This window comes from Sorex araneus, chromosome X, assembly GCF_027595985.1.
Source record: "Sorex araneus isolate mSorAra2 chromosome X, mSorAra2.pri, whole genome shotgun sequence".
Taxonomy (NCBI): Eukaryota; Metazoa; Chordata; class Mammalia; order Eulipotyphla; family Soricidae; genus Sorex; species Sorex araneus.
In genome coordinates this window covers 317,082,476-317,107,896 of record NC_073313.1, presented here as the reverse complement: position 1 = coordinate 317,107,896, position 25,421 = coordinate 317,082,476, and the positions used below count along the sequence as shown (strand labels likewise).

General features: G+C 53.8%; 1 protein-coding gene across 1 annotated transcript in view; it reads right to left on the bottom strand.

Annotated features, from left to right (window-relative positions):
• Positions 1-25,421, bottom strand: part of FER1L5 (fer-1 like family member 5) — a 54,682-nt gene that overhangs the window by 5,136 nt on the left and 24,125 nt on the right. The window contains 22 exon segments of the mRNA XM_055121326.1: positions 93-254; positions 809-928; positions 1,084-1,188; positions 1,265-1,315; positions 2,409-2,576; positions 2,665-2,811; positions 4,091-4,192; positions 4,390-4,551; positions 4,663-4,844; positions 5,923-6,000; positions 6,090-6,231; positions 6,375-6,536; positions 6,624-6,787; positions 7,384-7,486; positions 8,673-8,787; positions 9,075-9,238; positions 10,880-11,011; positions 11,713-11,868; positions 11,957-12,134; positions 12,965-13,065; positions 14,332-14,456; positions 23,299-23,476. Coding sequence (XP_054977301.1) covers positions 93-254; positions 809-928; positions 1,084-1,188; positions 1,265-1,315; positions 2,409-2,576; positions 2,665-2,811; positions 4,091-4,192; positions 4,390-4,551; positions 4,663-4,844; positions 5,923-6,000; positions 6,090-6,231; positions 6,375-6,536; positions 6,624-6,787; positions 7,384-7,486; positions 8,673-8,787; positions 9,075-9,238; positions 10,880-11,011; positions 11,713-11,868; positions 11,957-12,134; positions 12,965-13,065; positions 14,332-14,456; positions 23,299-23,476 — 2,997 coding nt within the window.

Genomic DNA, 25,421 nt, shown 5'->3' with positions numbered 1-25,421 from the left:
CAGGTGGCTCAGGAGGGCAGGAGGGACACCCAATAGCAGTTGGCAGTCTAAAGGGCCCCCGAGGGGCTGTGAGCGGGGGAGTTGCTCCTTACCAGACCATTGGTGTCCTGGGGTTGCAGGTTGATGGCCCGGACGATGTACACCCGCACCAGGCACTCCTGGGGGAAATCCTCCTTGTCGGGCTGGAATCGGAGCTGGCGGGGGGGCCTGGGGCCTTTGGGGTCCTCCGGAATGGGGTAGATACGGAAAAGGCCCTGTGGGGACACACAAGAGGGTCGGGGGCTGTCAGCTTGGCTGTGCCACCCACCTCAGTAAGGTTCTCCAGGAGGTGTCCGGCATGCCCCGGAGAGGACGGGTGGAGGCTGGCATGAGGGGTCTGTGGGAGGAGGGGTGCGGGCAAGGCCCCCGGGTCATGAGGTGAGCGCTGGTTGCCAGAGCGCGTCTTAAGCACAGGCCAGAGGCAGGGGGAGGAAGGCCCTAGGGTCACCACAAGTAAATCCTTAGGTCCCCCATTTTCTGCTGCCCCTATTTCCCCAATTCATTGTTTTTTGGTTTTGTTTTTAATTTTTGGGCCACGCGCAGTGGGGCTCAGGTACTCGTAGCTCTGCACTCAGGCTTGGGGGAGTTCCTGGTTGCTGCTGCTGGACTGGCTCCCAGCCTGCCCCAGCCCCTGCAAACCATGTTCCAGGTGCTCCCAGCCCCAGCGTTGAGAAGTACCACCGGAAGCCAGGACCCACGTGGGGGTTTCTAGGAGCAGAAGGGCTCCGGGGCAGGCTGCTTAGGCAATGTGGGGCGGGGGGCTGCGTGCCTTGAACTCCCCCACGGCAGGGCTGTCGGCCTTGGGCTCCTCCTGGTAGAGTTTGAAGGTCTGGCAGAAGTCCTGCAGGCCCTGAAAGGCAGGCACCGCCTCTAGCTCACAGTCGTACACCTGCAGGGGGGGCAAAGGCCAGGCCATTGATCCACAGGGGGCCAACTTGCCGCAGCCCCCAGGTCCATCCCCAGAGTGTCTGTTCCACTGGTGGCCGGGCTGTCCCCATGGCAGGGGTCAGTGCTAGGTGCCAGCTCCCTGGAGGGTCTCCCAACCTGAAGGGTGAAGAAGTCTTTGTACTTGTACTCCGGGGTCTGCTGGCCCATCCCTGTGGCCCAGAACAGCTTGCTCCACCAGTCTACGTCGTACTCGAAATTGTCCTGTGGGGAGAGGGTCCTGGGCCCTGCCCCACACCGCCTGCCCCGAGTCTGCGTTCCCAGGCAGAGCCTCCCTCACCTGGGCTTTGCTGGCCTTCGACCAAAACTTCTCATAGAAGTAGCCGAGGAGCTGCAAGACAGACCGTGAGCAGTGGGGAGCCGGAGTGAGGGGGGCTCATTGCCCAGCCCCTCTGCCAGTCCCAGGGGCCCTGGAATTTGGGGATCTCCCCGTATGGGCCTGGGGGCGAGGGAGACAGAAGGGGTTCTTTTCGCCCACAGCTTCAGCGTGAACTCTGGGAGGCTCGGACGTCCCAAGAGTATCACCCCAAGCCCACCGGGTCCATCAGAATGTGGGTCTGCTCAGAGTGGCCCCAGCCACCTCCATGTTCACGCATGACAGCTACTGCTCCAAGCATGTGCTGGGGCCTGGGAGATAGCATGTGTCTGCACCTGGGGACCCCAGAGCCCGTCTTGAGCAACCTCCTAACTATACCAGGTGCAGCACCAGAGTACTATGGATGTGCCACCCACCCCACCCCACCCCACCCACCCACTCCCCCCCCAAAAAAACCGACAAAAATGATGGAAACATGCAAACCAACCCTGACTGAGCAGGAAGGGAGACTTGGGAAGTGCTGGTGCCTGGGTCGTACCCCCATCTGCTCTGCTATCAAGATTGCATTTTTGGCAGGGTGGGGCGGGGTGGGGGGTGCTTGAACCACACCCGATTAAGTTCAAAGAGTACTCCTGGCTCTGTGTTTTGGAATCACTCCTGGTGGTGGTGCTCTGGGGATGGAACTGGGTTGGCTGTGCGCAAGGCAAGCACTCTACCCTCCCGACTACCACTCTGGGTCCCTGCTGTGTTCTCAAGATTCCTAAAGAACTTGGCCAGTGGTAGTTTGGGGAGGCCATGCTGCAAAGTTCCGGCGTACAGTTAATCACACCTCACCCTGGCGCAGATGGCGAAGTGTGAGCTGTTTGGTCTACGGCCCCTCAGGAACAAATGTGTGGGAGACGAGAGGGGGGAGGAGGGAGAGGAGGGGTGGAAGGGAGAGGGGTGGGGAAGCAGGAGGGGAGGAGTGAGGAGGGCGGGCCAGCCTCACTCACCGTCAGCCTCTTCAGAGAGAGCACTGTGCAGAGAAAGCAAGGGGGAGTCTCAGGAGAGGGGCAGCCAGGACCTCCCCCGATGTGCTGGCTGCTTGGGCGGGGCCGGGAGGAAGGGCCGTACCTGGGAGCTTTGGGGTCACGGAGTCAGCAGCCCAAGGATCGCAGATGTAGGGTTGGAGGGAGCTGATTGTGGCCTGACCCACCACACTGCGCTGGCCGTACTTCTGGGTGTCCAGCACCTTCAGCGTGAGGGGCGTCATGTAGGACTCCTCCATGGGCATGAACTGCAGCCACGAGGCAGACTATGGTGAGGCTGCGTGCCCCCCCCGCCCCCACGTCCCCCCACTCCTCCCCCGCGGGCAGGCTCCACACCAGCATGAGGAAGAGGATGGGCTCATTGAAGTTGGGGTTGGTCTGGAAGTTGGGGATGGGCCGTGTCTGCAGGGTCTCCTGCCAGCACTCCACAAGGAGCTGGGGGGAGCCCGCATCCTTCAGGTTCCGGAGGCCCCAGGCCAGAATCTGCCAGCAAAGAGAGGGGGCTCTGGGGGAGTCCCAAGGACCCTGCCCCATTCAGGTCCCGGCTTGTCCTCTTGGCCTGGAGACTGTCCCTCTGTCCCTGGCCCCTGTCTTTTTTTTTTTTTTTTTTTTTTTTTTTTGCTTTTTGGGTCACACCTGGCGATGCACAGGGGTTACTCCTGGCTCTACACTCAGGAATTACTCCTGGCGGTGCTCAGGGGACCATATGGGATGCTGGGAATCGAACCTGGGTTGGCCGCGTGCAAGGCAAACGCCTTACCCGCTGTGCTATTGCTCCAGCCCCACTGGCCCCTGTCCTTGTGGTCATTCCCCACCCGCACCTGGTCTGGCCTCTCTGATTCTCCAGAGTGAGTTTCCAAAGTGGCTGCTAGAGGCCTCGATGTCGCAGGCACCCCTTATGCTGCCTAGAGGGATGCTGACTTGGATCCCAGAGGAGCCTGAGACCCAGCACCCTGGGGTGATGCCCTGGCAAGGTCCAGACCCCGCATCAGGGCCCATCACAGGGTTTGCCAGCCTGCCTGATGTCCTGGTCCTGCAGGTGGCCGGGCGCACAGGTGCTCACAAGGCCCCCTGACCCACACTCTCATGCTGGCTGACTGGGAGGTTAGCCAGGGCTAGTTCTATAGTGCAGCTCAGAACCACCCCCACCCCTACCCCTGTGCAGCCTCTCTGTGCCCAAGGAAGGCTGAGCCCTTTGTTTTGGGGCCACACTCTGCGGTGCTTAGTGCTGACTCTTGGCTCTGCACTCAGAGATCACTCCTGGCAGGCTTGAAAGACCATATGGGGTGCTGAGGATTGAGTCCAAGTTGGCCGCATGCAAGGCAAGTACCCTATCCATTGTACTATCTCTCCAGCCCCTCTGCAGGGATTTAAAATAACTGAACAGGGGCTGGAGCAATAGTACAGCAGGTAGGGCATTTACTTTGCATGAGGCCGACCCGGGTTCGATTCCCAGCATCCCATATGATCCCCCAAGCACTGCCAGGAGTGATTCCTGAGTGCAGGGCCAGGAATAACCCCTGAGCATCACCGGGTGTGACCCAAAAAGCAAAATAAATAAATAAATGAATAACAATAAACTATTGAACCTTTGCGGCTCTCTGCTTCTCTGCTGCCTCCCAACAGGCCACACACTCTGGGCTTCAAACTTTGGATCAGCTCACCAAGAAGGCCCCCGGGGGCAGCAGAGACAGCTCTGCAATGCTCAGCTGCCAAGGGTCGGGCTCCCTGCATCTCCTCCCCACCCCCACCTCCTCATCACCTCAATAACCATTTTCTTCATCGCAGGCTGGATGTTCCTGGGGAGAGTGTAGACCCCATTCTTCCAGGGAATATTGAAGATGGGCAGTTTCTGTTTGAGTTTCTGAAGGAGGAGGTGGAGCGTGAGGGGTGGTATTGCACCCCATTCCCTCATAGGGTCAGCGCCCAAGGCAGGGCTAGTGGCAGGGCGGCAGAGAGGCTGGGGAGCCCATGGCACCCAGCCCAGGTGGGGCCCGGCCCCTTTCTTTGGGTGTAGCTTCGGGGCTTGTGGTGGGGACGGTGGGCGGGGCACCCCAGTACCTCTGTCTCCAAGAACAGCTCACAGGAGGCCAGGATCTCGCCCTCTTCCTCCCCCAGCTTATTGATGAGTGGACACCACCTCATGGGAAACAGGATCCTGTTTTGGACATCCAGCCAAACCTTCGGGACACACATGCTCCGTCCCCACAAGCTTTCCCTGCCCTGGAGAGCAGGGGGTGGGGGGGGGGCGGGATTTCACATCAACTGGATGCCCAGAGCCCAGCCACGGGCTCTGTGGAACCCAACACCACCAACCCACCCCCAGCCCATCACCTGGGAGTCATGCTGCCACAGCTCCAGAATCACGAGTGGGGGGCTCTCCTGGGTGTCCCGGGGGCTCTCGTTCAGGAGCAGGTGGTGGAAGATGAGCGTCTGGGCCCACGTGGGCACGGTGGAGCTGCTCAGTGTCTGCGTGCACTGGCTGTGGTTGAGGAAGACCGCCCGGACGAAGGGCCCTGGCAGGGGGGGTGGGGTGCTGCTCTGAGCCCTCAGCCAGGCGTGTCTCACCTCTGGTTGCTGCCGCACTGGACTGGGACATGGGGAGGTCCCGGCCGACACCCCCGATACCAGTCACCTCAATGTTAGCTCCTGAGTGAATGAGCAAATCGCCAGGACCCTTGGTCACTTGCTTCCATCCATGTCCACTTCTCAGGGCATCGCCCAGGGAGCTCAGTGGCCCCAAGCAGGAGCTCAGGACATTGAGGCACATAAGGCGGTCCTTTGGTGGGTCAGTGGGTGCCCTGGCCCCGGGACCCTCCTAATGTGTGGGTGCACGGACACAGGAGATACCCCTCAGCCTCCCCAGACCAGCATCCAGCACCCCCCAAACAAGGCCACATGTGATGCCCCTGAAACCAGTCCTGTCTCCTCCTGGGACCCCCGTGGGTTGCTCCCATGCAGGCCAGCAGTCACCCCTCCTCACCTCCCTTATCACATAGGGATACTCTGGCTCCCAGTGCTCCCCTCGCTTGTTTGCTCTCAGCCAGCCAAATTCCTTCCCCACCTGAGGCTCAGGGATCCCCCACCTGATGAAGCCCCTCCAACTCTCCCGGGTGGTGCCACAGCTCTGGGGAACCCTCAAGAGCAGCTCTGCCTTGTACTCCCTGTGGCTATTTTAGGTTTGGGGAGCCATATCTAGCAGTGCTTGTGAGACCACTTGGCACCTCGGGTCACTCAGTCTCCCACATGCAAAGCATGAGCTATTTCTGAGCTGTCTGAGCCCTCTGAGCTATTCCTCGGTGGCCCTGTACTCCTTGGCTCCACCCTTCCTTGGTGTTTTGGCCACACCTGGCAATGCTCCAGGGTTACTCCTGGCTCTGCCCTCTGATCTCTCCAGGGACTGTATGGGGTACTGGAGACTGACCCCGATACCTGCTGTTCTCTATCTCCAGCCCTGGTCCTCTTGGTTCTTTCCCACAAACCAGGGCCATGAGCAACCATGGGGGAGGAGGGATGATCTGTGTCTTTGTCATCCTCTTCCTTTACACTGATAGATGACCCCCTGCCCTGTGACCCTGGATGCTTGTCACCTACCCTGGAAGGTCAGGATGTTGGTGGAGATCAGGCTCCGGGCCTGGTAGATATAGCAGAAAAGCTGGTAGTAGTTGGGCTCTGGGTGAGAGAGGAGCCGTGTACACCCGAGGGTCCCAACCCTGTCTCCACGCCCTGCCCTCAGAGGCGGAGGCCCATCCAGGGCTCACCGTCGAAGACACAGTAGATGAAGGGCAGGTTGACTGGCTGCTCGGGTTCTGACCGAATTGAAAAGGCGAAGCTGCTCGTTCTGGAAAGGCTGGCCTCTGCCACTTTCTTCTCTTCCTCAGCCATCTGGTTCAGATCCAAAGCCTGTGCCCGGGATGGTCTCCCATCAGGTCCATGTCCCAGTCCCCCCTTTCTCCTGCCAGGCCCGAGATGGTGCCTGTGGCACCCTGACCCCCACCCTCCGTGTCTGAGCCTGGCTGCAGAATGTGAGGAGGCAGCGCCTTTACCAAGGATCCCTCCAGCAGGAAGATGGGTGCGACTCTCGATTTCTTGTTGGGCACCATGCTGCGGTGCCAGCAGCGGCGGCGGAAGCGGCTCTTGGGCTGAGGGTCCAGCTGGTACTTGGAGCCCACGACGTTGCTATACTCCCAGTCCTCTTCTGGCCTGGGCTGTGGCCGCGGGGAAGGAAGCAAGTAACCGTGGGCTCGGGGGGTCTGGCCCTGGCCCTGCCAGCCTCTCCATGGGGTGGGCCTCACCAGCTGCAGAAAAGAGAGTGTCTCCTGCTCAGGGCTCAGCTTCCTGTGGTCCCGCAGGCGCACCCGGGCCCAGCGGCGCCGGCGACATGAGCAGTAGGTCTTCTCCACTGAGTTCCAGATGCGGGGCTGGCCCGATGGTGGGACCCCCACTCCGTACTCCCAGCCTGCGGGGGCAGGACCAGGGCTGCAGATGTCCAGGTGCCCTGATGCTTGGAGGTTTGGACTGGCCTAGGGATGGGCCCCAGAGCAGGAGTCTAACAGGGCACCGCTACTCCAGAGGTCTGGTGGCTATGGCCCAAAGTGGAAAGGAAAGGTGTGGTAGGTGACACCACAGGTGGCCCCAGCTCACTGCTGTCTCAAGGGTGAGGGAGACCCAGAGATGTCCCATGACCCACATAAGGCCACATGGTTAAAAAAAAAAATTAAATTGTAAAAAGACAATTTTTTACAGGGTTCTAAATCAAGGAGTTGGCCTTGAGCATGGCACAACCACACATGAACCCCCCAACCCCACCCTTGTTCAAGCATGGGGGAGCTGGGAGATGATAGACAACCAGCCTGTCGAAAACTGGACCATGGCCCATCTTCAACCGGGGCACGGCCAATCTCAAAACTGGGGGCCATTTCTTTTGGGCAGGGTGAGGCCCTGTTCTTGCACCTGGAAGTCCTCCCAGGAGTTGAGGTAAGGCCCTGAGGCCGGGACAGAGTGGGACCCAATAGCCCCAGTGTCCTGCCCTCAGTCCTTGGCCTGAACACGCACCCTCATTGTCCACTGCATGGTTCAGCTCCACCGTCCAGTTCTTCTTGATGTGCCAGCCCTCTGGGCACTTCATGTTCTGCCAGGTCTCCACAGGCTGTCCGTCCTGGGGGAGACGGGGGCCTTACTCTCCTGCTTGGGCACTGATTCACGTTCCTGGGGCCCAGTGCCCCGTTCCAGGAGCAAACCCACTGCTATGAGTCTTCTACACACGAACTTAAGTCTTATACTGACTGGACTCTTTCAATTGTGAGTATGTGTATTTTGGGGAGAGGGGAGAGGACACATCTGAGGGTGCTCGGGGCTTACTCCTGGTGCTGTGCTCAGGATCATTCTCATCCCTGACAGTGCTGGGGGAATCATATGTGCATATAAGGCAGCAAGCCTTAACCCCATGCTATCACTCCAGCCCCATCAACGTTGTTTTTGTTGTTGTTGCTTTTTGTTTATTTCTTGCTTGGTCCACAGCTGGCTGTGTTCCGGGATAACTCCTGGCTCCAGGCTCAAGGATCCCTCCTGGCAGGGCCTTCCCCACAGCTCTATCTCTCCAGCCCCAACCCTCATTGTGTTTTTTAGAGGAAAATCAGAATTCATGGCTTCATGAAAATCAGCCAGCCTCACTTACCATAAACAGAAGATAAGCACAGTCATGTCTTAAAACAAGTCACATGACTGGCTCTCGGCGACTGCCCCCAGGTCAGACCTGTGCTACTGAAGCACAGCCCGGGGGCTACTGAATGAAACAAAATTCAGGGCTGGGTTTCACGTGCAGACAATTAAGTTTAAAACATTCCCATCCTTGGGGCAGTGGGTAGGGTGCTTGCCTTGCACACTGCTGACCCCGATTCAATCCCCACCACCCCATATAATCCCTGGGAGCCCCACCAGGCAAGCTCTGAGCACCACAATATATGACAAAAAAAAAATACAAACAACAAAACAAAAAAAATAGAATATTTCCATCCTTATAGAAAGTTCTACGGGGCCAGTGCTGGTTTAGATTGGCCTCTTACAGACTTTCCTTGGGACAAGACCATCTGGGGTAAGGGCTGGGAAGAAATGTGTTATTCCTTCATCTGCTTCTCCTCGTATTCTGATTTACAGCAACTCTCTCCACCATCTTGGGGGCTCAGGCCACGTGGTGGGGGCCAGGCTCGGATAGGGACCATATGGACTCATGCGCTAGTACAACCCATCTCCCCAGGTCCCACCCTGGTAGTGCGGTGGGCATACACCCCTACACCTGTCCCCTTCATCACCCCCTCCTTGAGTTGACTTCCACCCCCACTCACCACATCGGTGTTGGGGACGGCTGCAGGCACCCAGGCACCCGTGGCATCCCGGTGCTGGTTCTCATACACTTCCTCCACCACCTGGCTCTTGTTGATGTCTATGTCGAGGAGAAGTCTGGGAGCAGCGAAACCCCACATCCCTAACACATCTCCTTGAGCTGAAGCGCCCCTACAGTGAGGGGATCCTTCTATGCTGGCCACCCACCTGCTCAAGGCAAGCCTGGCAGTGGGGTTGGGCAGTTAGGGCAGTGGCAGGGGCTGCCATCTCTGTGGGAACAGGGACAGTGGCTGGGTGGCCGCCCCCCTGGGCTGCTGCTAATGAATCCTCCCCCGAGAAAGAAGTGTCAGTTCCTGGGGTGCGTGATGTAGAGCCCAGACCGAGAGCCCACATCCCAGCCTTACCTCCTCTGAGGCTCCACTCTCCACTGCCCCTGCCACTGCCATCCCTGGGGTGTCTTGAAATTCTCCTTGGGCAGGGCCTTCTTGCACAGGACATCTGAGAAGTTGGGGCAGTGGTACAGCCCCTCTTTTCCCCACTGTCCTCTGAACATGGCCTCGTTCTCATACTAGGGAAGGGAAGTCAGTGCTGACTATTCCCCAGGAGCCAATGGGGATCACACCCCGTCCCTATTCTGGGCTGATGACACCCCCTAGCAGTGACCCCTGCCCGGGGACCAGGAGTGAGTCATTTACCAGGGAAAGGCCTGCTTGCAGATGTCAGGTCTGCATCCTCAATCTTGTCTGGCTTGCCCCATTCTGTCACAGCACTGTCTCTGCCCATCCATCAGCACAGCAGGGTGGCCCACCAGGGCTGAGCCCAGTTAGAGGACCTACAGGTCCCATCACCTAGGGCCTCATACCACCATTCCACAGGTGAGAAGCTCAGAAGGGAGCTCTCCCACTGAGGGGCAGAGAGGGGTGTATGCCTGAGGGGATCCTCAGACACTTCCTCCTACCACAGTAACTGAACTGACCCCGAGGAGCCCCATCCCACCCCAGGGCCTGCACCCACCTTGCTCCTAGCACATCTGAGCCCCCCCCCCTCCATCCCAGTGTCTTCATGACATATGTAAGGGCTGGCTATGCCCCAATGGCAATATACACTTTATTTATGGTGTGGTGGTCACACACGGCGGTGCTTAGGCTCTGCACCCCTCACAGAGCTGGGAGGACCATATGATGACCTGGACTGAACCCAGGCCTCCTTCATGCAAAACACATGCTGCAGGGGCTGGAGCGATAGCACAGTGGGTAGGGCATTTGCCTTGCACGTGGCCGACCTGGGTTTGATCCCAGCATCCCATATGGTCCCCTGAGCACCGCCAGGGGTAATTCTTGAGTGCATGAGCCAGGAGTAACCCCTTTGTATCGCTGGGTGTGACCCAAAAAGCAAAACAACAATAACAATAGAAACAAAACAATACACATGCTACAGCCCTTTGAACCATCTCTCTGGCCAACACACACTTAGAAACAATTAAAAAAATAGCTCTTATTATGTGAATTCAAAGTTTAAAACTCAAGCTTTATTTCCCTTCCTGTTGACATCTTCCAAACCATGGCCTGCGCCAGGGAGGAAGGGGCCATCTTGCTTGATTCTGTGAGAAGATGCCTCATTCCGGCTGCTTTGACCATCCCCGCCTTCCCTTTCTGGAGGGCTGAGACCCGCAGGGGGCCTAGCTACTATGTGAGTGATGGACAACCGGCCCCCAGGAGTCTGAACCTGGTTCACCTGCCACTCCCTAAACTAACGAGGTTAAACTCCCACAACCTCCAGCAGGGAAGACCACTCCAGAGACCCACTCAGCTGTCCCTCACACACGCGTGACGACTTGAAGACAAGAGACCCTGAGCGGGTGTCATATGAGTCGCTTTCTTCTAAGCTTCTGCACATTCATAGACTCTACCGCTCCCAGACCTAGGCTCCGCCCCTCACAGGCTCCACCCCCGGCCGCGGCTCCTCCCCAGCCAAGCTTCTGCCCATTCATAGACTCTACCAAACCCCAGTTTAAGCCCCGCCCCTCTCAGGCCCCGCCCATGACCTAAGCTCCGCCCCCAGTTCTACCCCGCCCCCTAGACCTAGGCTCCGCCCCGCTCAGGCTCCGCCCCGGCCACGGCTCCGCCCCTGGTTACAGGCTCCACTCCAGCCTTGCTGTGTGGTCCCTGCGGCCTCTTTCCCGCAGGCTCTGGCTCCCAGTCCCGCTCACCGTCTCTGCGTACACCACCACTTCGCCCTTGTGTAGCAGCTGCAGATTCTTGCTGTCCATCACGTTGCCCAGCCACATGCAGACTCGGAGGTAGCCCGGCATAGTGTCCCTCTGTCCTTTATCCTCGGGGTACTGAGACAGACACATTTAATCCCCGGGGTGCAGGACCTGGAGGCAGCGGTGGGGGCCGCCAGCCCTCCCCCTGGACCTCTCCCTGAGCCCCTGGAGCCGGGTGCTGGGGTGAAAGTTGGCTGCAGCGAGCCTACCTTTCAGCTTACCTGGGGAGTGGGGAAGAGAGGGGGGCGAGGACAGGGCCCCGAGCTAAGGGCCCAGTGCGCGGCTGCCTCTCACACCCCACCACGAGGGGGCGCGCTTCACCAGGCCCATTTTACAGCCGTGCACGCTGACCCTGGAACAGGGACACTGAAGGCCTGTAGCAGGCCAGCAGCGAGTGGTGGAACTGGGGTCCAAGTCTTGGCGGTTCTTGTGAAACAAGCAGGACTCAGCTGACTCCCGAGGGCCTTCCACCATGGGGCAAAGGGCAAACAGGTTTGGGGGTCGGTCCTCCACCTGCGCTTGGCTGGGAGGTAGTGCCTGGGAGGTAGCAGAGAGCCCCTGCAGCTTCCCCAAGGGGGATGGCGTGTCTCCCACTCGCCTCAGGCACACATGGTTTGTATGTTACCCTGCCTGGTCCCGGGCGAGGTGACAAGTGACAGGGGCCCTGCCTTGCTTTGGCAACTGGTGAACTCTCAGTTCATAGGACCCCATGGGGGGTTGCTGCTCCTTGGGGGTGTTTGTGGGTCTCCTCTCCTCGGAGGACCCCTCTTCCACACCTGCAGGAAGAGGTTCTGTGTCCTTCCGCAGAACCGGCCGGAGCGCCGCGCCCCTGCTGGGGAGAAGAGGATGGAGTGGGCGGGCACCTGTGCGAAGGCCACACGCTGCTGCTTGGACACCAGCCAGATCATCACGTCGGGGATGCTCTGCTGGGGCTGCGGGGAGCGGGTCAGGCGCTGCCCAGGCCCGCAGGTCCGCAGGTCCCGCCCACCGGTCCCGCCCACAGGCCCCCTTGCACCGAACCTCTGGGAGCACACTGTTGAGGCGGAAGAGCCAGCCCTCCACGGTGGCCACCATGTCCCTGGGCTGGGCCGTCATGCTCTTCTGAGCCAGCTCCTGCAAGAGGAGGCTCCGGAGCTGCCCTCTCTTCTTGTCCAGCTCCGTGCTTTTGGAGTCATGAGGCACTTGGGGCAGTGGGTGCCTGTGGACAGGACCCCCAGAGAGGGGCTTGGGACTTGCCCCAGCTTCCCCCTCTCCACTTCAGGCCTTGCCTTCTGAGCCTCCTTGAGCGGGACCCCACCCTTCAGGGAACAGGCATAGGGGGCCTGGTCCCTGGGTTCCCCTTCTGCCCCACAGGGTTCCAGGCCTGTGCTCAGGTCCTCCCTTTTGAGGAGGGTGACACAGGAGACATTGGCCATCACAGTGGAGGGTGGTGGGTAGGGTGAGAGGGGTAGGGCTTCAATGGAAGAGAGGCCTTCTGCACTACAGTCTTCTAGAGTGGGTAGAGGGACAGAGGGACAGAGGGGAGGGGCCCAGGTAGGCATTGGTCTAACAGAGGGGAGTGGAGGGGGTGGTTGGCCACTTGGTGCTCAGGCTGCACTAAGGAAACTATGTGGTGCCAGGTTAACTAAGGTCGGTGATGCAAGGCGTATCCTTTATTCCCTGTAATATCTCTGGCCCATCCTTTGTGTGTGTGTGTGTGTGTGTGTGTGTGTGTGTGTGTGTGTGTGTGTGTGTGTGTGTGTGTGCCACATCCAGCAGAGCTTGGGGCTTACTCCTGGCTTTACACTAAGGAAAATATTCCTGTTCCTGGTGGTGCTCAGGGGACCCTATGTGATCCTGGGGATCGAACCCAGGATGACTGCACACAAGGCAAGTGCCCTACCTGCTGTGCTATCACTTTAGCCCCAGCTCCTCTTTCTTGAGGCTGTGTCCGGGTTGCAGTGGGGAGGTGGGTTCAATAGGTCAGCATCCTCCACCCCAGCCCAGCCCAGCCCCTGCCCTGATGCACTTCCCAGCCCTGACCCCTACTTGCAGTCCTCCTCCAGCTCCGCCAGCAGTTTCTTCCACTGAGAGAGCAGAGCTGGGTCTTTGGGGTTCCTTATGGACTTCAAATTGTTCAGATTGGCTTTCTGTCCAGAAGGGAAAAAATAGCAATTGAGCTCAGGATTCAGGAGATGGGTGTCAGGGCTGACTTAAGTGTTTTTCAAGATGTTTTCAGCACAGACTTTGAGGGCAAGCACTGCATATCAGTGTGAAGCTGGTCCCAGATCCCCATCCTACCTACTCCCAACTGCCAATTTCCAGTGTTGGGTGATGGGGATGAAACCAGAAAACTGATTTCCAAAGAAATGAGCTGAAATCAAATTTTTTTTTTAAAAAAAACTGCTCTTTGGGGCAAGGAATATTGTCCTTCCCTTCTCCCATTCAAAACAAATAAACAAAGATAAGGACAGATAGATCCTTACCCAGAAACCTTGGTTGAGGTTTGCAGATAAGCTGCAGCCTCATTGACCAATCCACAGGAGAATCTGTTGATCATTCTGGCGCATGCCAGCCTACACCCAGCTTTCCCAAATTGCTCACTTTCTGCTCACTTTCTCTCTACGAAAGCTCCTTGTGACCATGCAGGTGGTTTCTTTGAGGACACAAGTCTGCCAGCTTGTTGCCAATTAGGCTCTTTCCCTACCTGTCACCCTGACAGTTCTCCAGCTCTCAGTGGGGATATTGGTGGCAGGCAGAAGCCAGGACGGGCAGAGGTATGGAGGGACAGACTCCCGACACTGTCCTATCTATAAGTTTGAGAAAGTTACCTGTGGCCTAACATTGACCAGCAGCATCTGGAATACATGGACCTGTGCCATCTGACCTGTCCCATGTCTCCGTGTCACCTTCCAACTTTGTGCTACCCCAGCTTTCTTTGCACTGTCCCCTTATCTGCTCCCCACTGACCCCCAAGCACACTCCTGATTCTGCTAGACTGTACGCCTGTTCAAACTTCTCTGACTGGCCTACTGCCCATCTCCACTCTCTCCCTTCCCTGCACTTTCCCCCGCTTCTCCAGGGTGAGTCCAGGGTGCTCCTCTCTTCTCTGTGGGGCTGCAGGCACAACCCACTCAAGTGGCCTGTTGTGGTTGGGTTCTGAACCCAAGCTTCCCCTGCACTTAGCGACACTCACTGGGTGTCCAAACCTGCCCCGCTCACTAGTGTCTGCACCCGGCTCCCTCATACCTGCCCTATTCACCAGGGTCTGCACCCAGTCCCTCCACCCACCCTGCTCACCAGGGTCTGCATCCAGCTCCCTCACATGCACCACTCACCAGGGGTCTGCACCCAGCTCTCTAGACCCACCCCGCTCACGAGGGTCTGCACCCAGCTCCCTCACACGCCCTGCTCACCAGGCGGTCCCGCACGAAGTGGAGAAGGTTGAGGGTACTCATCCGAAAGCTGTTGTCCTCCCAGAAGGAGGTCACGGCCACCACCGGCTTAGTGTTGTACCAAGGCACATAGTGGTAGAGAGTCCCTGGCACACAAACACACAGGAGGGGTCTGAGGGGCTCTGGGCAACTCCCCTCCCCTGCAGCGCCACCTCCAGGCCTTGTCTGCTTGCCAGGGCTGGTGGCAGGGTGGGGGCATGGAGGTGGCACTGACTCACCCTCCTCCGAGGGGACAGGCCCACCGAGAAAGGGGTGCACTGAGGCGCCGTGTCAGGAGCCTTGGGGAAACCCCTGGTTACAGGAGACAGAGGCGAGGGGCAGGCCTGATGGTGGGTCTCCCTCGGGTGGTCTGTGAGGCACAGGAGCAACCCAGGGGGTGGTGGGGCAGGCTTATGTCTCACACAAAGACCCTGTCGTGCAGGGTTAGGGGGCCACAAGTGAGGTCAAAACCCAGCAGTCTGAGTTCCCGTGTGTTCTCGTCATACAGAGGATGGGGAAGGGCAGCAGAAACATGGTTCTAAGGACTGAGCACAGGCTTTGCAGGCTAGATGCCCAGGTTCGAGTCTAGCAGGGTCCCTCAAGCATCCCCAGGAACAATCAGTGGAACACTGTGCCAGAAGCAAATCCCTGAGCACTTTAGCAGGAGTAATCCATGAGCACTGTCCTGGGGTCAGTCCCCTACAGGATATGACCCAAGATCCAACCCCTTAAAAAGCAGAGTGGGGAGACTAAAGGAAACATGTTTCAGAGATGCATTGCTAAGCTGCCACAAAACTTGATCAGACAGCGGGTAGGGCGTTTGCCTTGCCCGAAGCCAACCCAGGTTCGATTCCCAGCATCCCATATGGTCCCCTGAGCACTGCCAGGGATAATTCCTGAGTGCAGAGCCAGGAGTGACCCCTGTGCATTACCGGGTGTGACCCAAAAAGAAAAAAGAATAGCTTGATCAGAAGCAGAGAGTCTCACTTCTGCGGCATAGAAGCCAAGTGAGCCAGTATTCTGAGTGCACAGTTTGAGACATTGTCTACTTCTCTTGGCAATTCTCCTGGGGCAAGGGACAAAGGAGAAAGCCTCTTCCACATTGGGCCATCTTGCAGAGAGCCACTCGGAGTGGGTTGGGTTAGGACCCTATGCCAATGCATTATGTCTTATCCCCTCGGCTCTCTGGGTATTTAGTGAGGCAAATGTCTGAGTGGACAACCCTGGCTCACTGCAGTAAGCCTGACTGGTGTCCTGTTGGGTCTGGGGATGGGGCGTGGGCCACACCTAGTGCTCAGGGCTTACTCCTGGCTCTGGGCGAGGGGATCACTTTGGTGGTGTGCAGAGGGGGCAATCATGTAGAGTGGATGCTTCCTCGGCTCCCTCAGATTTTTATTACAAGATCTAGAAGAAACTGTAGAATACAGCTCAGAGTGGTGGGGAAACATGGGAGTCTTTAAAATACAGAGTGGGCTTACTCTTCGAGCCCATGTTCTCCCTCGAACATGAATCTTCACTTACTTTTCTATGTTTCTTTGCTTGCTTTTTCCACTCTGGAGACCCCTGTGTTTTCTCTCGAACACATACTTCTTTCTCTCTTTCTCTCCTCTCACATCTTTCTACACAAGTTTTGTTCAATAGTAACTACCTTGCTTCACTAAAGTTAAATAAGCTACAGAATGAGAAGCTCCGCAGAGGAGAGAGTGAATGAGAGCTACAGAGGGCAGGGGGAGAGATGTCATTCTCAAAGAGAAAATACAATTTTTCAGACTAGTGAGAGGATGCTGGTTTTGGCACTGAATGAATCCTGAGAATAATAAATAAGCAGTGACCCATGACCGGGGGGGTTCTTCAAATTTGAGCATGGGGCTATGAGACAAGCAATTTTCCTCTTCTCCCCTTGGACAGCATACAACAGCAACAAGAAAGAAAACAACCCCATTTCCAGCAAAACCAGGAGGCTGGTAAAATCTGTAACTCCAAACACTCAGAGGGACTGAGTGCCAAAAGCAACTCTGGTGCTGAGGAGCTGAAGGGGTACAGCACAGCAGTCCCGGGACGGGGAGGGGGACAGATGGTGGGAAGCCGGCAGCTGGGAGCACGGCATGGCAGGAGCAGACTGCAGCCCGTGCCAACCCAAACACACTCCCAGCATGCATTCAGCACTCACCAGGACACGGGAGCAGGCGCACTAAGGAGACAAACAGAAGCAAAAACAAAAATTCATAGATAGGAAGACAACAGACTTCCTGGTAGATTAAATCCTGCAGACAGCTCAGAGGCATAACAGTAAAGCTTAAAAATAAGAAAACCAGGTTTGAGCCCTGGCACTGTGTGGCCCTTTGAGCAATGCCAGGAGCGACCTCACACCCCGTGTACCCCCAAAAGGAAAGTGACTGAAGGGCTGGAGAGAGCAGTCAGCAGACGGAGCATATGCATTGCAAGCAGGAGACAGGTTTTCTTCCTGGTCCTACATAGTACCCCAAGCACCACCAGAAGTAACCTCTGAGCAGCAAGCTGCGGGGTATCCCTTGCATCACAACCACTAGTTATGCACCCCCCCAAAAAAAAGGAAAGTGATTCCATAATAAAATGAAAATAGGTTCCAAAGGATCAGGAAGATCTGGCATAAAAGAGAACCAAGGAGAAGTATGGGTGCGGAAGAGAGAGGAGGGGAGACACTTGAGACAGCAGGGAAGGTGAGGGAAGGTGCTTGTCTTGCACATGGCTGATCTGGGTTCAATCCCGGGCATTGCATAGAGTCCCCCAAACTCCCAGGAGTGATCCCTGAGCACAGAGCCAGGAGTAAGCCCTGAGCACTGCCAGGTGTGTCCCAAAGATGAGAGAGAGAGAGAGAGAGAGAGAGAGAGAGAGAGAGAGAGAGAGAGACATGAAGCCCATAAATAGCAGCCCTCAAATAGAACACCCACACAAGGAAACCAAAGACTTGAAATCTCTGCTGAGAGTGAGAGACTGAGGCATGGCTCAGAGGTAGAGCCCGCCTGGCAGGTGTGTGGTAGAGAGTCAGGTCCCTGTGACCACCCCTTGTCCCCAGTGCCATCTCTGGCAGCTCTGCCATTGGCATCCACAGTGCCCAAACAGTGAGCTCTCTCCAGTGCCTGCCACCCACCAAGTGTGGGACCCCTGGATATTGCTACAACAAAGGGAAGGGAAAGGGAAGAATATATTTTGAGAAAATTCCTGAATGGGGTCCCTAAGCATCGAGCCAAGAATAAGCCCTGAGCACTGCCAGATGTGGCCCAACCTACCCCCACCCCCCCACACACACACTGAGAAAAATTCAAAATAATTTTTTTAGAGCTATAGTAATTAAGACGGCTAATGTTGGCATAAAGATGGAAAAATATTCAAAAGTACACTGCTAAAAGGAGGCCCACAAAGTATACTTAATTGGTTCCAGAAAGGCTGTCAAAGTAATTCAATGTGGCCATTCATAGTCTCTTCTGCATAGTGTTGACTTTGATATCTACATATAGTAAAAAATACTCATCCTTTTCTCACATTGCATGGAAAAATGAAGACAAATCATGTTAAATCATAAATTTAAATAAAGAAGCTAAAAATACAAATGCTTTGTTTTGTTTTGGGGTCAAAACAAAGAGTGCTCAGTCCTTGAACCTGACAGAGACTGAGAACATGCAGTGCCAGGTATCGAGCCTGAGCCCCTGGCATGAGGGAAAAGCATGCCCCCAGCTGTCGTGTTCTATCTCTGGCCCCTAGAAGGATAAATCTTATTAATGAAAGAGGAAAATATCCTCATGATCTTGGGGCAGATGAATATATCTTAGAATCTATGATGTCCAAGTCATGGAAGCAAATATCATTAACAAATCGAATCCATCTAAATTAGAAACTTTTTTTGCTTGTTTTTTTGGGTCATACCCAGTGATGCACAGGCGTTACTCCTGGCTCTGCACTCAGGAACCACTCCTGGTGGTTCTCAGGGGACTATATGGGATGCCGGAAATTGAACCCAGGTCAGCCGTGTATAAGGCAAACATAATACCTGCTGTACTATCACTCCAGTCCCAAAATTAGAAACTTTTTTTTTTTTGCTTTTTGGGTCACATCCAGCAATGCACAGGGGTTACTCCTGTCTCTTTGATCAGGAATTACTCCTGGTGGTGCTCAGGGGACCATATGGGATGCTGGAAATCCAACCTGGTTGACTGCATGCAAGGCAGCATGCAAGGCTAACGCTGTCACTCCAGCCCCCCCAAAATTAGAAACTTTTTATCTTTAAAAGACATTGTAAATTTGGTCTGGAGTGAGCGTACAGCATAAAGTGCCATATGTACGATTTCAATTATGTAAAACTGTAGCATAAAGCAAAACAAACTTATAGTAAAAGATAACAATAATAGTATCACAACAGTTACTGGGGTTAGGGAAATTGATGTAAAGACACATGCTTCGACTTCCTTCCTTCTTTCCTTCCTTTTTCCCTTCCTTCCTCCTTCCTTCTCTTCATTTTCATTCCATTCTCTCTCTCTGGTTTTGGATCCACTTCCAGAGGTGCTCAGATCTTACTCCTGTGCTCATGAATCACTCCTGGTTGTGCTCAAGGCACCACATGGAGTGCTGAGGCTTGAGCCTTGATGCATGCAAGGCAAATGCACTATCCTCTGTACTATCTCTCTAGCCCCAGAACAGAGAAGATGTTTAACACGCACATACATATACATCTGGGGGCCAGGAAATGACTCTGGCTAAACCACCTGCCTTGGAATCACAAGGCCCCCAGTGCAATCCCTAGTGTCACCACATGGGCCCAATTTCATCTGCCACTCAGCTGTTTGTCCTGAGAGTTCCACTGGGAGAGCCCAAGCCTCCTCGTTCCAGGCATGCAACCACAGACCTCTATGAGCAAGAGCCCTGGCAAGCCCCCAGGTGCATGTGTGAGCAGGGCAGCCTGACCCCAGGAGCACCCACACGGAGGCCACGTGTGACCCCAGTCATCACACCATCAACAGCACATAGGGAAGGGGCAACTGAGGAAAAGATACAGCTGACAAAGAGAAGTCATCAGAAAAAGTGATGTATAATCAATGTATTAGAGAAATAAAAGCTCCAGGGCCAAGAATAGTCTAGCAGTTAATACACAAGCCTACAATTTGCCTGACTTAGGTTTGATTCCTGGCACTACACTGTTCCCCAAGGATGGCAGGATGCAGCTTTGGAAGACGTCAGTACGGCTGGGGTGACCGGGGATCACACTGAAGGGCCCAAGGAGCATTGAATCCTCAAGCCCTTTCATGGACCCTCCAGCCCAGCTGGCTGAGAGCTGACAGTGGGACCCCTGGACCTCCTGAGCACCACTGGCGAGGCTGCCCAAAAGAAGCCAAAATATAATCAAATGTATAACATTTACTATGTATGTATGTATGTATAAAAATATAGCCAGATAGAATCACAAATGAAAGAAATTAGCCTTTTACAGATGAGTAAAGAGAAATGTTTATGAATGCATGAAAAGAAGGCACAGCCTTTATTTATAATCAGGAAAGTGCAAATCAAGATTGTAGAAGATATCTTTTCACATCTACCCAATTGGCAAAAAATTAAAAGGCTGGGCAGCAATAAGAACTGGTGAGAACGCAAAGTAATAGGGATTCTCATACCACACTGATGAGAGTAATTTGGTATAATTACTCTTGCTTTGAATTTCTCTTCCACTCCTGGGTATATAATTTAGAGGAAGTATTGCACTGATGACCAGGAGACACATACAATAATGTTTATTACAAAATTATTATTGTAGCGAAAAGATAAAACCTAAATATCTACATATAGCACATAATTTAGGATATAATCAGGCAGTGGAATAAATACCGAAATGAAAGTGAACTTCAGCCAATATTAAAAAAAACGTAATTCTCAGCAAAAGTTTCAAAATATGACTACAGATGAAAAGTGCCCAACTATATAAAATGTAATCATAGTTGGCTATTTAGAGTTGCATACACAGGTGGCAAAAATTAAAGAGAAAAGGGATGCTTATTTCAAGATCCAGAATCATGGATATTTCTTGGGTGAGTGGATATGAGTACATAAAAGGACCTTTAAGATTCTGAAAATTTTTGTTTTGTTTTATACTGTTGGCTCACCCTCCGCTGTGCTCCAGGCTTATTCCTGGTTCTGTGCTCTGGGATCATTCTTGGTGGTGCTCAGAGGACCATCCACAGTTCTGAGGATCCAACCAGAGCTAGCTGTGAGCAAGGTAACCCCTGTGTTATCTCTTCAGCCCTATGCTGACAGTTTTTTTAGTCTTGTAAGCTAAGTAGTGAGTTCAGTGTGATACATATACCTTCCTTCCTTCCTTCCTTCCTTCCTTCCTTCCTTCCTTCCTTCCTTCCTTCCTTCCTTCCTTCCTTCCTTTCTTTCTTTGTTTCTACATATACCTTTATTGGAAGGAGCTCATCTGACAGTGCTCAGGGGTCACTCCTTGTGGTGCTCAGGGGACCATATGGGATGCTGGTGATTGATCTAGAGTCAGCCACATGCAAGGTAAGAGCCTTATCCTCTGTACCATTTCTCTGAACCAGTACATATACTTAAAAAAAATTTAAATAAAGCGATGCTCAAGAGTTGCTCCCAGATGTGCACTTAGGAATTACTCCTGATGGTACTTGTGGGACCATATGGGATGTCAGGGATCAAACCCAGGTTGGTTGCGTGCAAGGCAAATGCCCTATCCACTGTACTATCTCTCCGGCCCCAATTTTTAAAATATGTTCAATAAATATATATATATATGTATATTTCAAACTTTGAGAACGAGTACAACTTTATGCTAAGTGAGGGAAGTCAATCATTAAGAACCACTTATTGTATGATTCCATGTATGATAGATTAACAGGATAGAAAACTATGGAAACAGTAAATTAGTGAATGTCTAAGGTTGGGGGTGGGGTGTAGAGGTGAAACAGAGTTACTGTAAGTGGGTGTTGACTTTCTTTTTGTTTTGTGTTTTTGGGGGAGCCACACCCAGTGATGCTCAGGGTTAACTCCTGGCTTTGAACTCAGGAATCACTCCTGGTAGTGCCCAGGAGACCATATGGGATGCTGGGGATCAAACCTGGATTAGCCATGTGCAAGACAAGTGCCCTAACCACTATACTCTATCTCCAGCCCCACTGAGTTTCTTTTTGGAGTGATAAAATATTCAAAAATTGATCATGATAGCATAATTCTGTGAATATATAAAGCCTAGTGAATTGTTCATATTGAAAAGATTAATTGTATGATATATGAATTTTATTTAAGTAAAGCTACTTTTTGTAAAACAGCTGCATGGGGCCAGGGAGATGACTCCAAGAGCCAGAGTTTGTACTTTGCATGTTGGGGGGAGCCTTGGTTTCCATCCATAGCACCACACAGTCCCTTGAGTACAATCCAGGGGACCTTTCTGCCCCAGCACATACATGCGACCTGGAAGCACTGTGTGCATTTCCCAAACAAAAAGAAAAAGGAACATAAAAACAGGTAGGGACATGGAATAATCACAGAGGCTTACTGGAAGGCTGAGGTGTGACTCAAGTGGTAGAGCACTTGCCTTGCATGGGTGAGACATTGGGTTCAATCCCCAGCACTGTATGACCCACCCCTCCCACTCTAGCACTGCTGGGTGTGACCCCTAAGCACCACTCCCTGACAAGCACTTGGTGACGAGACAGTGGCACTGGCAAGTAGGAACCGCAAGAGCAGTGGTTCTCAGATGTTAGCAAGCATATTGGAGACCTGAAGGGCGTGATAAAAGATGATCATCTTTCATGATGAAAAATCACTAATTCTAACTACCTGCTCCTGTAGATCTGGGGGAGAGTCAAGAATCTGCATTTTTCACAGTTCCCAGGAAACGCTCTGTCAGCACTTTGAGAACGCCTACTCCATGGTAGCCAGCACAAGTGTGCAGTATGTAACATGGGCTGAACATACGGGTGAGAAGTTGGGTGGGTGTTAGGGACAGCGGATAATGGGAGCTGAATGGACAAAGGGGTGGATACTTGGATCGGTGAATGAACAGAAGGTGGGCGGATGAAGCGCTGCTTGCTTGGATGGGTTGGTGATGCACTGTAGCACTGTTGTCCCATTGTTCATCAATTTGCTGGAGCGGGCACCAGTAACGTCTCCATTGTGAGACTTGTTACTGTTTTTGGCATACTGAATACGCCACGGGTAGCTTGCCAGGCTCTGCTCTGAGGGTGGGATACTCTTGGTAGCTTGCCAGGCTCTCCTAGAGGAATGGAGGAATCAAACCCAGGTGGGCCACGTGCAAGGCAAACACCATGAGGAGTGGGAAAACATAGAATTGAGGGAGTGGATTGTACAGAATAGGGCATAAAGAAGGGCTTACTTCCAACTCTTGTCATAGTCTTATTACCTTACAGTGTTTGGCAGGGGCTTCAGCGAACTAACACTCATTTCCCTCATGTGTGGAATATGAATTCACAGTGCCCAAGAGTGTTCTCTGAGCACTGGTTTCTTTCAAAGAGCCAAGAGAAGGGTCAGAGTACAGCAGGTAGGGCTCTTGCCTTACTTGTGGCTGACCCAGGTTCAATCCCCAACATCCCATGTGGTCCCCCAAGCACTGCCAGGAGTAATTTCTGAGTGCAATCCCAAGAGTAACCCCTGAACATTGCCTGGTATGGCTCTGCGCCCCTCCCCGGCCCCAAATAAAACAAAAGGATCAAGAGAAAGATAATACAGCAGCTAAGGGACTTGCCTTACACACAGCCAACCTGGATTTGATCCCTGACACCCCATCTGGTCCCCTAAGCACTCCAGGACTGATCCTTGAATGCAGGACTAGCAGTAAGCCCTGAGCTCTGCTGGGTGAGGCCTTAAACTTCCACCCCCGGAATAAACCTGGGCACTGGGCCCTTTACACAATGGCTGCTCTTGACCCTTTGGGGGGCTGGTTATTACCGTCATAGATCACTGGGCTGTACTGTGTGGTTGAGACCAGAGGCTTGTAGCTCAGGTCCATCTTGTTTCCATAGTGGCCGATGGTGACCTCGAATTGGATCAGGTCCTTAAAGTCGGGCATCATGGTACAGGAAAGAAAGATGACACATAGCCCATACTTTTGGCGGTTCTGCTGTTTCTGAAACAATAATCACAGCTCGCATTTCCAGTACATAAACCAATGGATGAACACAGCCAAGGGCCGGCAGGTGCCCTGTTCATTCCAGAGCTATATTTGCTCTTTTTCAAGATGAGTCAGGTGTTCGCTGAACATGCCCTTCCTCTCAGATCATGCCTTCACTCCCCCTCATCTGGCTGTCCCCCTCACCTGGTTTACTCCACCCAGGCAGTCCCCTTCCTTCCCTTCCTCAAGACTGGAGGCACTTTTCTCTGGCAAGACTGGCTCTGACCACCACTGCCCCTCACCTTTCCTCTTCACTGGAACATTCTCCTTGGATGAGGTCGTATGGGCAGCCAAGATGTGTGTGCATGTGTAGCACACACTCACACTCACACATACACACTCTGTTTCACATATACACACATGCATGCTCACACATATACATACTCTCACATATACTCACATATACAATCACCACACATGCTCTCTCTACACAGTCACACACATACTCACATTCACATACTCTCACACCCCCCATACATTCACACATTCTCACACACATACATTCACATATATTCACAAGCACGCTCACACATATAATCTCACATATGCACAGACATTCAGACATACACTCACAAACACATACACACACATACACACACTCCTTTGCTCTTGGCCCCCCTCGAGCCTCCTCCTGCTACCAGTATACCCCACATGTACTGGGCCCTGCCATCTATCCATGAGCCCCTCTCTAGTTCTGTTGTTCTCTTTCTGCCTTCTCCTAATCATTCACTACCACAAGTTCACCCTGATTTTACAAACCAGGGGCCGGAGCAATAGTATAGCAGGTAGGGCTTTTGCCTTGTATGCAGTCAATCCGGGTTCGATCCCTGGCATCCCATATGTTCCCCCGAGCACCGCCAGGACTAATTCCTGAGTGTAGAGCCAGGAGTAACCCGAGTATTTTGAGGTGTAAACCAAAAATCCAAACACAAATGAAACAAACAAACAAAAACAGTCTCTTCCCTCTGAGGCCCCTTTTAGCTGATTTGTGATCTCATCTCCTTCCACTTTCCAAGTTTCTCTGCCCTTGCCTCTCCAACTCCTCCTGTCCACTGTGGCCCGACCTTCTCTGACCCAAGGCTACCTATACTCTCCCAATAACCAGTGGACACCCCGTCCCCCTTTCTCTTCACCTCATTCAAGGGTGAAGGAGGCCTCATGGTCCCCTTGCAGGCACCTCCTTATTTCTCCGGCAAACCCTGCCCCTCTGGCCCTGCCTCTCAGTGCCTTTGGCTCCCTTGGCCTTCCTCTTTCTGTCATATCCACCCCCTACCCCATCCCTCCCAAGCCTGTGTTCAGATGACACACTCCCTGTGTGTCGCAGCCTCAGGGAGTGGGAAGTGTGGATCTCACACAAGCACAAACCAAAAGTGGGCACCGTGGCCCTCCCAACCTGCTCCTCCTCCAGGAAGCCAATGTGGGTGCATGCTGCCCCCATCTTGTCACCTGCAGCAGAAAATGAGCAGCCCCCTAGGGGCTCTGTCCAAACAGGCCTATGTCAAAAACAGTCACTGGCCCCGATCATTGTTTCCCAAGGTTTCTGGAAGCAACTCTCCTCCCTGAGACTATAGCCCAATTTTCTTGATGGAGTGACCCACGCACTTCTCTCTGGCCTCTTTGTCTTCATTCTATCCTGACCTATCTCCTCCTGCCCTTTCCTGGGTCAATGGCCCTTCCCTGCCTCCAGGAAGAAACCCACACTTGCTCCACTTCATTTATCCCTAACTGGATGACACAGCTCTTCACTTGAAACCTTTGTCCCCCGGCTAACTGGAACCGAGCAGGGCATGAAGACCCCAAGGAGGTTTAGGAGAGACTCAGGTACGTGGACCCAGCATCCTTACCCCCTCCCCTACCCTGAAGTATCCTGAGCTTATGGGCACAGTCCCTTGCAGGGTCA